Source organism: Anthonomus grandis, chromosome 2, assembly GCF_022605725.1.
Source record: "Anthonomus grandis grandis chromosome 2, icAntGran1.3, whole genome shotgun sequence".
NCBI classification, from domain to species: Eukaryota; Metazoa; Arthropoda; class Insecta; order Coleoptera; family Curculionidae; genus Anthonomus; species Anthonomus grandis.
In genome coordinates this window covers 13,514,205-13,526,439 of record NC_065547.1, presented here as the reverse complement: position 1 = coordinate 13,526,439, position 12,235 = coordinate 13,514,205, and the positions used below count along the sequence as shown (strand labels likewise).

General features: G+C 33.9%; 1 protein-coding gene across 1 annotated transcript in view; it reads left to right on the top strand.

The window, feature by feature from the left end:
• Window positions 1-12,235, top strand: part of LOC126733584 (limbic system-associated membrane protein-like) — a 607,444-nt gene that overhangs the window by 547,837 nt on the left and 47,372 nt on the right. Inside the window, exon 6 of the mRNA XM_050436933.1 lies at window positions 12,095-12,192. Coding sequence (XP_050292890.1) covers window positions 12,095-12,192 — 98 coding nt within the window. The remainder of the gene's footprint in view (window positions 1-12,094; window positions 12,193-12,235) is intronic.

Here is a 12,235-nt window from a genome sequence, read left to right as displayed (position 1 = left end):
TAAACAATAAGTTAAACCGTCTTAAAGCCATCGTTAGGTCTAATAACTTTAGGAAATATCAAATAAAATTAGGCCATTGTCATTTTCAGTTCCATAAAATATTTTTTAATTTGTCTGATGTTATTTTAACCTCTGACGAAGAAAGTATACTAAACCTTAACCTTAAGTTTAATTTAAAGCTTAAAAAAATAAAAGCTTTAATTTTAAGCTTATTATAAAGTAAGGTCGACTCACAAACACGAGAGACTTTAGCTGTGGAGGCTGAGAGTATTTTGCAGACGACTGATACAAAAAATAAGAACATCTTACGCGCTAAAATAGTAAACTTTTTAAATTCTAGATGTGGTTCGAACAGCATAAATAATAACATTAATAAAAAGCACCTAATTTCGCTAAAAAATAAAATAAAGAGTAACGATTTGATATTGTCAAAAGCAGACAAGGGTAATTGCTAAATCATTTTAAACAAGACTGACTATATTCAAAAGATAGTGGATTTTCTGGACTCGAGGGATTTCATTACAGTTAATAGAGACCCCACCAATTCGTATTATACGAAAGTTAAGCAAACATTGGACAAATGTAGCTTAACTCTCGATTTCTTTAACACTAAAAAAGAAAAACTATATCCTATAAATCCTAGAACTCCGATCCTTTATGGTCTCCCCAAAATCCATAAGACCAATTTTCCAATAAGACCAGTGGTTTCCTTTGTTAACTCCCCATGCTATAATCTTTCCTCTTGGTTGAATAATGTTCTCAGGGAGGTGACCAACTTTAAAAGTGTTTATTCGACTAAGAATTCTGTTGATCTAACCAACAGTTTGAAAAATCTTATTATCCCTCATGGTTCTAAACTTCTTTCTTTAGATGTAAAAAATCTTTTTCCCAGCATTCCTCCCAAAGATTGTTTAAAGTTAGTGAGAACTCTCCTATTAAAAACATCTCTAAATCGTATAGCTATTGAGGGTCTTTTGGACTTACTCGATATAGTGATCAACCAAAATTTTTTCCAGTTTGACAGTAAAATTTTCAGGCAGGTCTCAGGTTTGGCTATGGGTTCTTGTCTTTCCCCTCTGCTAAGCAAGATTTTCATGAGCCATCTAGAAAGAGAAATAGTTGAGAGTGGGTTTAGAGATTGTCTCACGGTATATAAGAGGTATGTGGATGACATTTTTATAATCTAGAATGGCAGGGAGGAAGACCTACTAAATTTTCTTAGTTTCGTAAATTCCTTATACCCTAACATTTCATTCACAATCGAAGAAGAAAAAGACGGTTGTTTGTCTTTTCTTGACCTTCTAGTTAAGAAATGCAACAATAAACTTATTTTTGAAATATATCGTAAGCCCACAACTACCGATAATGTTCAGTACTCTTCAGATTCTCCCTGCTCATATAAATTTGCCTCCTTTAATTAATTTTTCTATAGATTGTTTAATATCCCCTTGTCAAAAGAAGCTTTTGCTAAAGAATTGAATATTATAAAACATATTGCTATCAACAACGGATTTACCCTTTATTTAATAGACAAAATTTATTACAAGTTTTTAAATAAATATAAATTGACCTACAATATTGTTCATAATAACGACTCAAAAAGTTCCTTTAGATCTTTGTTTTTTTTTGGTTCTATTTCCGTAGATTTAGCAAGATTCTTTAAATCTCTAAATGTTATAATCACGTTTAAGACAGTCAATAATTTATAGAACCAATTGGTCAGTACAGTGGACAAAGAAAACATCCTTTCTAAACAGGAGTTTACTCTTTAAAATGTGACGATTGCAACGCAGTATACATTGGCCAATCTGGAAGAAAAATCTCTACACGCATTAAAGGACACATAGCGCTTTTTGGAAAATTTAAAAATACCAATGTCAGATACTAAATCAGCGTTTGCTAACCATTTGCTGGCCTCAACTCATAATTTTTCTCCGGAGGTGGGAGTTGAAATGGTTCATGAATGCCCTAAAGGTAAGAAGCTTGACCTGGAGAAAATGAAAAAAAAACACAAAAGCTAAAAAGAGTCCTGTTCTCGTATATATGAATGACGTGTTTACTTTTGAATCTTATGTAATTTTTAACAATTTATTTGAGCTAAGTATCTTTTAACATTTTCCTTTTAGTCACTTTCTTCAACTTACATTGGCTAACGTGTTAAGTTATTTTAGCATTAGGTCCATATCGTCGGTAGGTTTTACACTTATACTTCTAACCTTGTGGTAGCGGGTTCGATTCTCGATGAGTCTATGTTGTTGCGTTCCACTTTTTAATTTATTATTTTTTACTTTGTACAATTATAACCTAAAAATTATTGTTTATTTATGTACTGTGAAGTGTGTGGATGGCTTCTTAAGATTTTTTATTGTTTTATGTAAGTTTTTAGTTCTGTTTAAGTAATATTTTATATATATGTCGGAGAATCAGTATTATTATTTTCGGCGGATATGTTCGTTATAAGTAAAACTCGTAATTCGTGAAAGGGCACTTTTAATTACTATATTGACAAATAAACACGAATTACGTACAATTACACTAAATAAACGAGTAAACTAACATACCGTCAGTATAAAGTACCGTCGCAAATAAAATAAAAGGACTAGTGATCAGAAGCCGCTCTATCTATTATCAGTTCTCTCAAAAAACTGCCTTTTCTTTTCCTTTATGCTTCGTGAAAAGAAATCTGATCTTCGTGAAAAGAAATCGACGTGCTTCATGCGATTACCTCCACGATACTGAGTGTCAAAGTCAAAGCCTTGTAAAAATGCCCACCAACGATGCACTCTAGGTGTTAAATAAATTTTTTATTTTTTTTATAAACTTTTGAAGAATGACAGTCTGGTACAACGGTAAAATATTTCCCATACAGATAATGCCTAAAATGTTTAACAGCGTTTATGACAGCTAATGTTTCAAGTTCATATGAACGATACCTTGATTCCACCTCAGAAGTACGTTTACTGAAATACGCAACCACACGTAATTTACCATCTTTCTTTTGTAATAAAATAGCGCCGTAGCCTTCAGAACTTGCATCTGTGTGCAACTCGGTACACAAATCTAAATCATAAATAGAAAGCACGGGTTCAGAAATAAGATGTTTTAATAATGTCTGCCAGGCAGCTTCGTGATTGTCGTGATCTGTGATTGTACTGAACAGTTTTAAGAAATTTGCACTTTTTTAAATTGAATGAAAATCCGGCATCTGCCAAAACAGATAAAACCTTTTATTATATTGGCCTCTAATAACTCTAAAACCCTAGAACGGACAATCTCACGCTCAACGGGATCTAAACGATAGGGTCTACCTTGGACAAAGTTCAACTTGAGTATCAATTTTTTAATTTTTTTCTAAATTTACTTCTTTTTTTTTCATTTAAAAACTTTTTTTTTTTCACGAGTCAAAACTAAACCTTTGTTACTAAAAGAAACACTGATATTTTGGCTTATTAAATCTCAGGCCAATATAACATCAAAAGAAGCGTACTCATCAGAGACTACACATAAAACAAGTTCAAGAAAAATATCTTGAATTTCATCTAATATTATAAATTGTATATTCCACAATATAGCATTCCCGCTCAAACCCTTTAGAGATAGCATACAGTCTTTATATTTTCCATTTAACAAAACTAAAACACTATGTTTAATCAAAGATCAGTCAGATCCTGAATCAAAAAGAAAAGGAACAATCTTACAATTTTTGGCTTTCATTTGTCCTTGCATCTCAATCAAGTTAACCCACCTTTATTCATATCGAGGTTTGCTAGTAGAAGCTTGCTTCTCTTTATCAGGACAACTGGTTGCAATATGCCCTGATTTGCCACAAGTAAAACACGTAACAGACTTTACGATCTTACTATCGTCCACTACCCGCCGATTCTTAGATTACAAATCACTAGCCACATTCATTTTGCACCGATAAGCCTTATGTCCAATTTTGCCACAAACACGACACTTGCCCAGAAATGATGATTGTTCCTTGTTGTCTGGCTGAGTAACGGCACGACGCTTCGAACCAATATGATGATCAGTTGGAAATAGCGCCGGCCGCTTACCTGTAGAGTCCCTTAATGCAACGCAAAAACTCTTTAGATCTTTTGGTATGTCCGCCTGCAATTTCTTACGAATCGATTCAGATCTGTTTGCCACAACATGACATGCAAACAATGTTGCTAAGGCCTCTTCGTTTTCACAAGACTTTATTAAGTGCATTGCTAGGCGTAAAACGTGCAGTCCTTCGTCCAAAAGCGTTGTATTGCTAGGAACACTTTGACGTCCAAGAACTGCTTCCTCGAACATGTCCATAATGTCAACTGGTTTTGAAAATGTCGATAAAAATTCTGTGCGAATATCTGCCCAAGTTTTACCTAAAGGTCTAGAACGAATAAGACAATCCGCTGTATCTCCTTTTAACGCACATGATAAACTAATTACCAGCATAATGTCAGATAACATTTGCATTTTAACAAACAGCACCAGCCTTCCGGATCTGCAATTTTTGATTTACTCTGCATTTTAATCATTTTTTTAAGTAGCAACTCCACTTGACTACTTGGAATATTTGTCTGCGTTTTAGGCTAATTCGTCAGGATATTTTCAGCCAATTCTGGACTGGTTAATCCCACTTCTGATGTCGGAGATTATTATTATCGGCGGACATATTCGTTATAAGTAAAACTCGTAATTCGTAAAAGACAAATAAACACGAATTACGCATAAAAACACTAAATAAACGAGTAAACTAACGTACCGTCAGTATAAGTTACCGTCGCAAAAAAAATAAAAGAACTAGTGATCCGAAGCCGGTCTATCTACCATCAGTTCTCTCAAAAGACTGCCTTTTCTTTTCCTTTATGCTTCTCCAAGCATTCATTCCCGACTTCGTTCCACTCTCTCGATATCTCTTAAAAGATATTGATTCATGTCCTTTATTTTATTTCTAAATAAACTTCACTAAAAATTAGCATGAAGCCAGACTCATAAAAATAGGTTTTGTACGGCCGTACCGCCGATCGGTGACAGTAACTTAATACCAAGCCTATTACTAATCAAAACAAATCTTTATCTTAATATTCTTCGAAAAATACGTATAGCCGGCATATGTATTTTATTTTAGGCCTGATGATGCTCTAATTAGAGCGAAGCACGTGTAGCCCGTTTATTACATGTTGTGAGACCGTGATTTTGTGTTTTTCTTTGTTTTCGTCAATTTTTTAATATACATTACCATTTAGCACCCACGCATTTTTGTCAGATCCTCCTTAATCAAAATCCTGGAATTTTTTAAATGTTTTTTTATTTTTCAGCACCGATTATCTTGCTGCATCCATCGTAAACCGCACTAAAACTGCAGGAGGTCTGTTGCTCGGTGTTTTATCTCGCGGTGACATTTTTTAATATCAATGGCTTAAATATTTACCTTCATTTTGTTAGTAAATAAACTAATAACTTTGGCTCTAATATTTTCGCCATTTTCGACTGCTATTTCTTGAATGCGCACATTCATATTACGCACTGCTTGTTTTTGCGCCTCAATGGATCTACGCAGGGTAAGATTTTCTTCTTTAAGCTCTTTGGAAAAGCTTTCCAGGGCTTCTATCTTCTCTCCCTGGGCATGTAGACGTTCCTCAAACACCCAATGGTTTTCTCGAACCCAATGGCTACCTTTTCTTGTAGAAATTTATCTTTAAAGGTACCTACTATGGTAGACTTAATTTGTCTCAAATCCGTGCTTGACAAGCCCATATTATGGCGCCAATTCGGCAAAACAAATAATCAACAATTACCAACTTTTACTAGGAAAACAGGACCAAAACTTCACACCATAAGCAATCTAACACACACTTAATGTTTACTGGAAGGATTAGTTTATTAAATAACATCTGATAATGTTGTTGTTGGATAGTATGGATTAGTATCTTATGCTTTTCTCTCTCTTTTCCATACTAAAAACAATTTTATTACTCTGCTATAAGATACATTAGACTACAGAATAAAGGGCATTTATCCTTTTTAGGCATCATCATTTCTTGCCTCTACAATTTTTTCCTTATCACCTGAACACTGTGTTTTCTACATCTTATTTAATTACCAATAAGTCAATATTTGATTCAGCTGCTTTCACGTAATAAACCTCGAAGACTTAGTTAGTTTTATTACTATCATCCCCCTCTCCTTTTCGGTGTCAATAAGTTCCAAACAGTGACTTTCCTTTATTACGTCTTCGTAAAGTTCTAATCCCGTCTAGACCCATAAAACCCTCCCCACGTAAGTGTCCTTTACATTGTCGAACCGGAACAATATCCATTCAACATAATTGCATGGCAAAATGTAATTTTTAGCGATTGCAGGCAAATATTTTCGATTTTATTGAAATAACTTCCCCTCGCTTCAATATCGAACTGCAAGTTATTGAAAACATCGACTCTGTGCCTTTAATAAACTCAATTTTAGTTTAATAACAGTTTGAAACTTTAAAGTGGAAAGTACGTTTTGAATTGGTCCGCTTCGAAACGTAATTAGGTGACTTTTGAGAGGTTTTTTTTTGTTTGTTTAAGTTTCCTCGTTGGTTAATTTCCTCTCATATAGGGCGGTTTGAGAGATCATATTTAGGCGATAAGCCAATAAGATCTGAGTCTATATTGTCTTGAAGCACGCCAACAAAAGCTTAAGGACTTCTAGGTTTATTATTGTATAATGTGGTATTTTTCTAGGTTGTTTGTTCACCGGAAGTAAATTATTCACCTTTAAGATAACTTGGGGCGGCACAATCAAATATAAATGCAAATTCGTAATTTAACGTGGGCTTAAAGTAGTGTTTTAGGGGTTTACAACAAGATTTTCGCGGCTTAGACAAATTACGTATGTAAATTGAATAGAACATAAGACTTTTGCACGGGTTAAGGGTGGGTGATGTTTGGGTTAATATATTGTATAGATTCAGCCTGGAAGTGGGACATTTAAATAGAAGCCGGAAAACTGTTTCGCAAACTTGATTCAAAATTTTGTAAAAAATTGTAAGCAAGCCATAAAAGAAAAATTAAATATGTGCATATTGTAGTATAATAATAGAGGCTTTAAGTTATGTAATATTATTAAGAATTAGGTTTATCAGATTACTGTATATTTTAGCATATAGTAGGTACCTACAGAAGTAATATTTTAAGTTACTATAATTACATATATTAGTCAATAGCTTAGTCAGGGTTCATGCCAGTTCATTTGTAGAAGTATATCAAATATTGTCAACGTCAAAAACACTAATCTAACTCGCCTTGACTGTCGTTTACTTGTTTCCAAGGTAAAAACTGACTAAACAATTAAAACTGAATGAATTGTCACGAAGCGCGTCCTTTTTAAAACCCGATGGAACAGTTTCGAAATATTTAGAATTATCTTCATTGTTTTTGCCCCCAAACTTTGCCTCCCAAATGTTTTTCCCAGTATGATGACGTCATCCAGATAAACTAAACATGATTCCCAAGTGATTCCACGTAAAACTGTTTCCATAAGTCTCTCAAAGGTAGCTGGAGCATTGCAGAGTCCAAAGGGCATTACTCTAAACTGCCAAAGTCCTGTTTCAGTCGAGAATGTGGTCTTTTCTTTATCTTCTGGATGCATCTTTACCTGCCAGTATCCACTCTTTAGATCCAGTGTTGAGAACCATTGTGAACCTGATAGCGTGTCCAGGGTGTCGTCAATTCTTGGTAGGGGATAACTGTCTTTCTTGGTAATGTCATTCAGTTGCCGATAGTCTACACAAAATCTAGTGGATCCATCTTTTTTCTTTACTAGCACAACTGGAGATGTCCAAGGACTCTGAGAAGGTTCTATCACTCCTTGTATCCTCATTTCTTGAAGCATTGAGGAAACTTCTCCTTGTTTAGCTATCGGAATTCTTCGAGGTGCTTGTTTAATCGGAGCATTGTCTCCAGTGTTTATTCGATGCTGCACCAAATCAGTTCTTCCCAGGTCATTATCGTGCAAGGAAAACACATCTTGATTTTCTTCAAGAAGACGTCGCAATTTACTACACTGTCTATGGTTAAGTTGGCAAAAGATTCTTCAAATAGGTTTTGTAAACATACAAGAAAAGGTCTGTTTGAATAACGACTTCTATCAGCATTTTTCATGACTGCCACTACTTCAGAGCATACGCCAATGTTCTCTCTTTGTTTCAGGTGTTGATCATATCCTTTTAAATTTACCATTCGAATCAAAACAGTAGATTTCTTCTGCGTAGATATCGTCTTGGCTGGAAAAATTCCTTGACCATATAGTTTGCAGTTTTCCATGGGCTCAATCAAAACAGTTTCTCCCTCTTTTCCTCCAGTTGTAGCATTAACCACCATCTCTGAATTTGCTGGTATGGCAATATCCTTGAATAACTTAACGACTCTGGTATTTACTTTATCTTCATATAGGTGGTGCATAAAAATCTCTTCATTTCTCGTCGTCAATATCCGGTTATATACATCCATTTTAAACTGCTGAGCATTCATAACATCTAATCCTAATATGATATCATCTATTATTTCTGCCACTAGTACTGTGTGTTGGAATGTTGTTAAGCCAATGGTGACTGTAGCTTCATGCAATCCAAGAATCGGGATCCTTTTTCCATTTGCAGACTCCAGAATTAAATTGGGTGATGTTGAAAGCCTACAGTGTGCTACGATGTTTGGTTTCACGATAGTATGACTTGATCCTGTTTCCACTACCATCTCACATTCACGGCCGCATATTTTTCCCGGTACTACCAAGCTCTCTCCAGGATGTGGCAGCCGGTTTAGTCTTATACGTGGGGCTTAGTAGCACCCAGCCAGCTTGCGCCCCATAAAGCTGACTAGTTGAAGTTTTCCTGATTCTTTGGATCTCTTAAAGGCTGGGGGCATTGACGTTTAAGGTGCCTCTCCTCATTGCAATTCCATCATTGCAATGGTCTTTTTGGTTTCCTCGCTAATAATGATTCAATCTTCTTTAGGCGGTCTTCGAGATCGCTTTCCGAAGTTCTGATTCGCCTTATTCGTGTATGCCTTCTAGTTGCTTGAAAAGCTGCCTCATACTCTAGTCCATGGGCCAAAGCGTCTGATATACTTTTTTGATGAGCCATCCTTAGAACGTGGTTAGTATCTGGATCTCGAACTCCGTCAATAAAACAATTTATAGAAATTTGTTCTCGGAACTCTGTTGGGGCTGAAGGGTAAGCCAGATTTACTAATCGAGCAACATCGGCCTCAAACTGTTGGAGTCTTTCCTCGGGTTGTTGTCTTCTAGATTTCAATTAAGCCTGGTACACTTGTTGTAGATAAGCTTCACCGTATCTCATCTCTAAGGTACGCACCAGTACGTCGAAATTGAGCTGATCCTCAGATGGCACCATTCTTAATATTTCTGTACCTTCTCCTCTAAGGCTTAGCTTAAGATTAATTGCCTTTTCTTCGTTGTCCCAGCGATTTCCCCTTGCAGCGGCCTCAAATTGATTCAAATAGGTACTCCATGCTTCTTTGCCTTCGAATTTTGGTGGCTTTACTTTCATCATTATTTGCATTCCAGGATCGGGATAAAGAGGAGTCCATTTTAGTTTCAACTCTAGTTCTTGGATCTTTTTTTGTACTTGTCCCAATTCTTCTTCTACTGTCGCTTCAAAGTTAGTCATTTATTGTTTCTGATTCTTCTCCAGATCTTCTTTAAGTTGTAAAACTCGTTCCTCTTGTTTTCTGTCTCGTTCCTCCTGCTCCTTTTTAAGATTATCTTTTAAATTAAGTAAGTCATCTTTCATGGTTCGAATCAGGTCTTCATTTTCTTTCTTTAGGTCATCTTTCATGGTCCTTATTAGGTCTTCATTTTCCTTCTTCAGGTCAGATTTAATTGTCTTTAGTAAATCTTCCTGCTTCTTGTCTCGCTCTTCTTGTTCTTTCCTTTGTTTGCGGTCTCGTTCTTCTTGTTCTTCCTTCTGTTTACGGTCTCGTTCTTTTTGTTCTACTTTTGCTCGTCAAACTTCCTTAATAGCAGCTCCATCAATTTCTCGGTCTCCATCTTGGCCTGACTTCTTGTTATAGGCATCCACTAAAATGAGCTTCCAAATATCCCACTTCTGACACAAATTGTAATGAAATTCGGGAACACACTTTTATTGTCAACGTCAAAAATACTAACCTAACTCGCCTTGACTGTCGTTTAATTGTTTCCATGGTAAAAAGTGACTAAACAAAAAAACTGAATGAATTGTCACGAAGCCCGTCCTTTTTAAAACCCGATGGAACAGTTTCGAAATATTTAGAATTATCTTCATTGTTTTTGCCCAAAGAGACCAATAATTTTAGGAGAATACTGACAGTCAAAGCAAGCAAGTATACAAATTCTAGAAAATTAGAACTACAGGGATTTACAATAATATAACCTAAATAACCTAAATTGGGGCCAAAATGGGGCTCTCGAACAAGATGTACTACTTAAAAACTAAACACTATGGATGAAAATAATAAACCAAACGTAAGTAGAGCCCTAAAGAAACTCTACGAATCAACTTCAACTACAGAATACTAATAAAATTGTACAAAAACTAGAAGAATAATTAACGTATTTACATTTTCATAAAAATATGTTTATTAATAATTTGTTTTATGTGTAATAGTTTAGCTAAGCAATTTTGGATTCTTTGTACAAAATTATTAAATTAAAATATAGACTAATTTTATATATGAGAAAAACAAGTTGTTTTAATAAAATATAATTAAACATTCCGTTATCACATGGCGACCCTGCCACTAACGGTGATGTTTTATTTTTATTTCTTTAAGACTGACTGTCGGTCAGTTGCTTAAGTACTTATTTTAATTTACTTGCTTTAAGAAATTTAAGAGTCAATAAATAATATAATAATAAATATTAGATTCAGAGGCACCGGTCTAATAAGTTTCGCATTTGGTGACTGTGGAATATTTTGAACAATACTATCGGTAAAATATTTATTTAACTTAAATAATTTAATGGAATATCAAAATTCTGAGAACAAAAATTTAATTGATAATTAGTACTAATATTTTTTTTGACAACAAATTATAAAATATTTAAAATTAACGTGAATATAATACAATAAAAAAAATTACAAAACCGTAAAAATTGAAATTGGAATAAAAAATAAATTTGAATTTGACCTTAAAAATTAAAAAAAAATAATAACTGAAATATAAAATGTGAAAACCAGAAATGAAATTGGCACTGAAAGTTTTAACAATTATCTTAAATTAAATACTTAGATGGTCATGTCAAATATTGTAAAAGTTCCATTATTTTTTAAGATAGTTTTTAATTTTGTCTATACATTTAATGTACTTAGTATTTGTCTCCCTCTATACTTTGATTGTTTTTTAACTGTTATTCTTTTCAGCCTTATATTTAAACCCCTTTTGTATATTTTTTTTTAAATAATAATATTTATTTTGCCAAAAAAAGCTACATAGATAAATGTAACACAAAAAATCATACATTTTATAAATAAATTGTTAGTCATGCTTCCATTGCATTCCCTTTGTCCATTTACAAATTTACCATCTACAACTTTTTCCATTTTTCATGTATAATTTTTCAAATCTCAGGCGTTGTCAATTTTTTACCAAATATTTTTGCTTCTGGATAATATACAGTGTGTCCCAGGATAAACGAATTTATACGTAAAAATTACAAAAAATTTTAAATAAAAATTTTAAGTAGGCCCATGGTTTTGAAATTTGGTATTCGGGCATAATTTTGCATTCTAGACAACTTTTTCTCATAAACTTTTATTATATTTTGCTTAGAAATACTACTTTACCTACTAATAAAATTTTAAAAATACTAGTATCAAGGCATGCTCGATTTTTAAAAAATAAAAATATGCTAAAGTTTATTTTTTAATTAAGCATGCCTGGATGCCAAACGTTCAAATTTCAAGTACAAAATCTTTTGTCATTTTTACGTATAAATTCCCTTATCCTGGGCACACTGTAAGTGCAAAATCAATCTGTTATATAAATATAAATGGCAAAGCCATATATTTTGAGAAATATTTTCTTATTCAATAATGCTAAATCTAAATAAATTATTCCAGATCCTCCAGAAATCTCCGTAGAAAACCCAATCGTCCACTCAGCAGAAGGATTCGAAGCTCAACTCGTGTGCATCGTGCACGGAGAAAACCAACCGGAGGTAATAAATCTATCGTCCTATTTATCCCTAATAAAAACCTTAA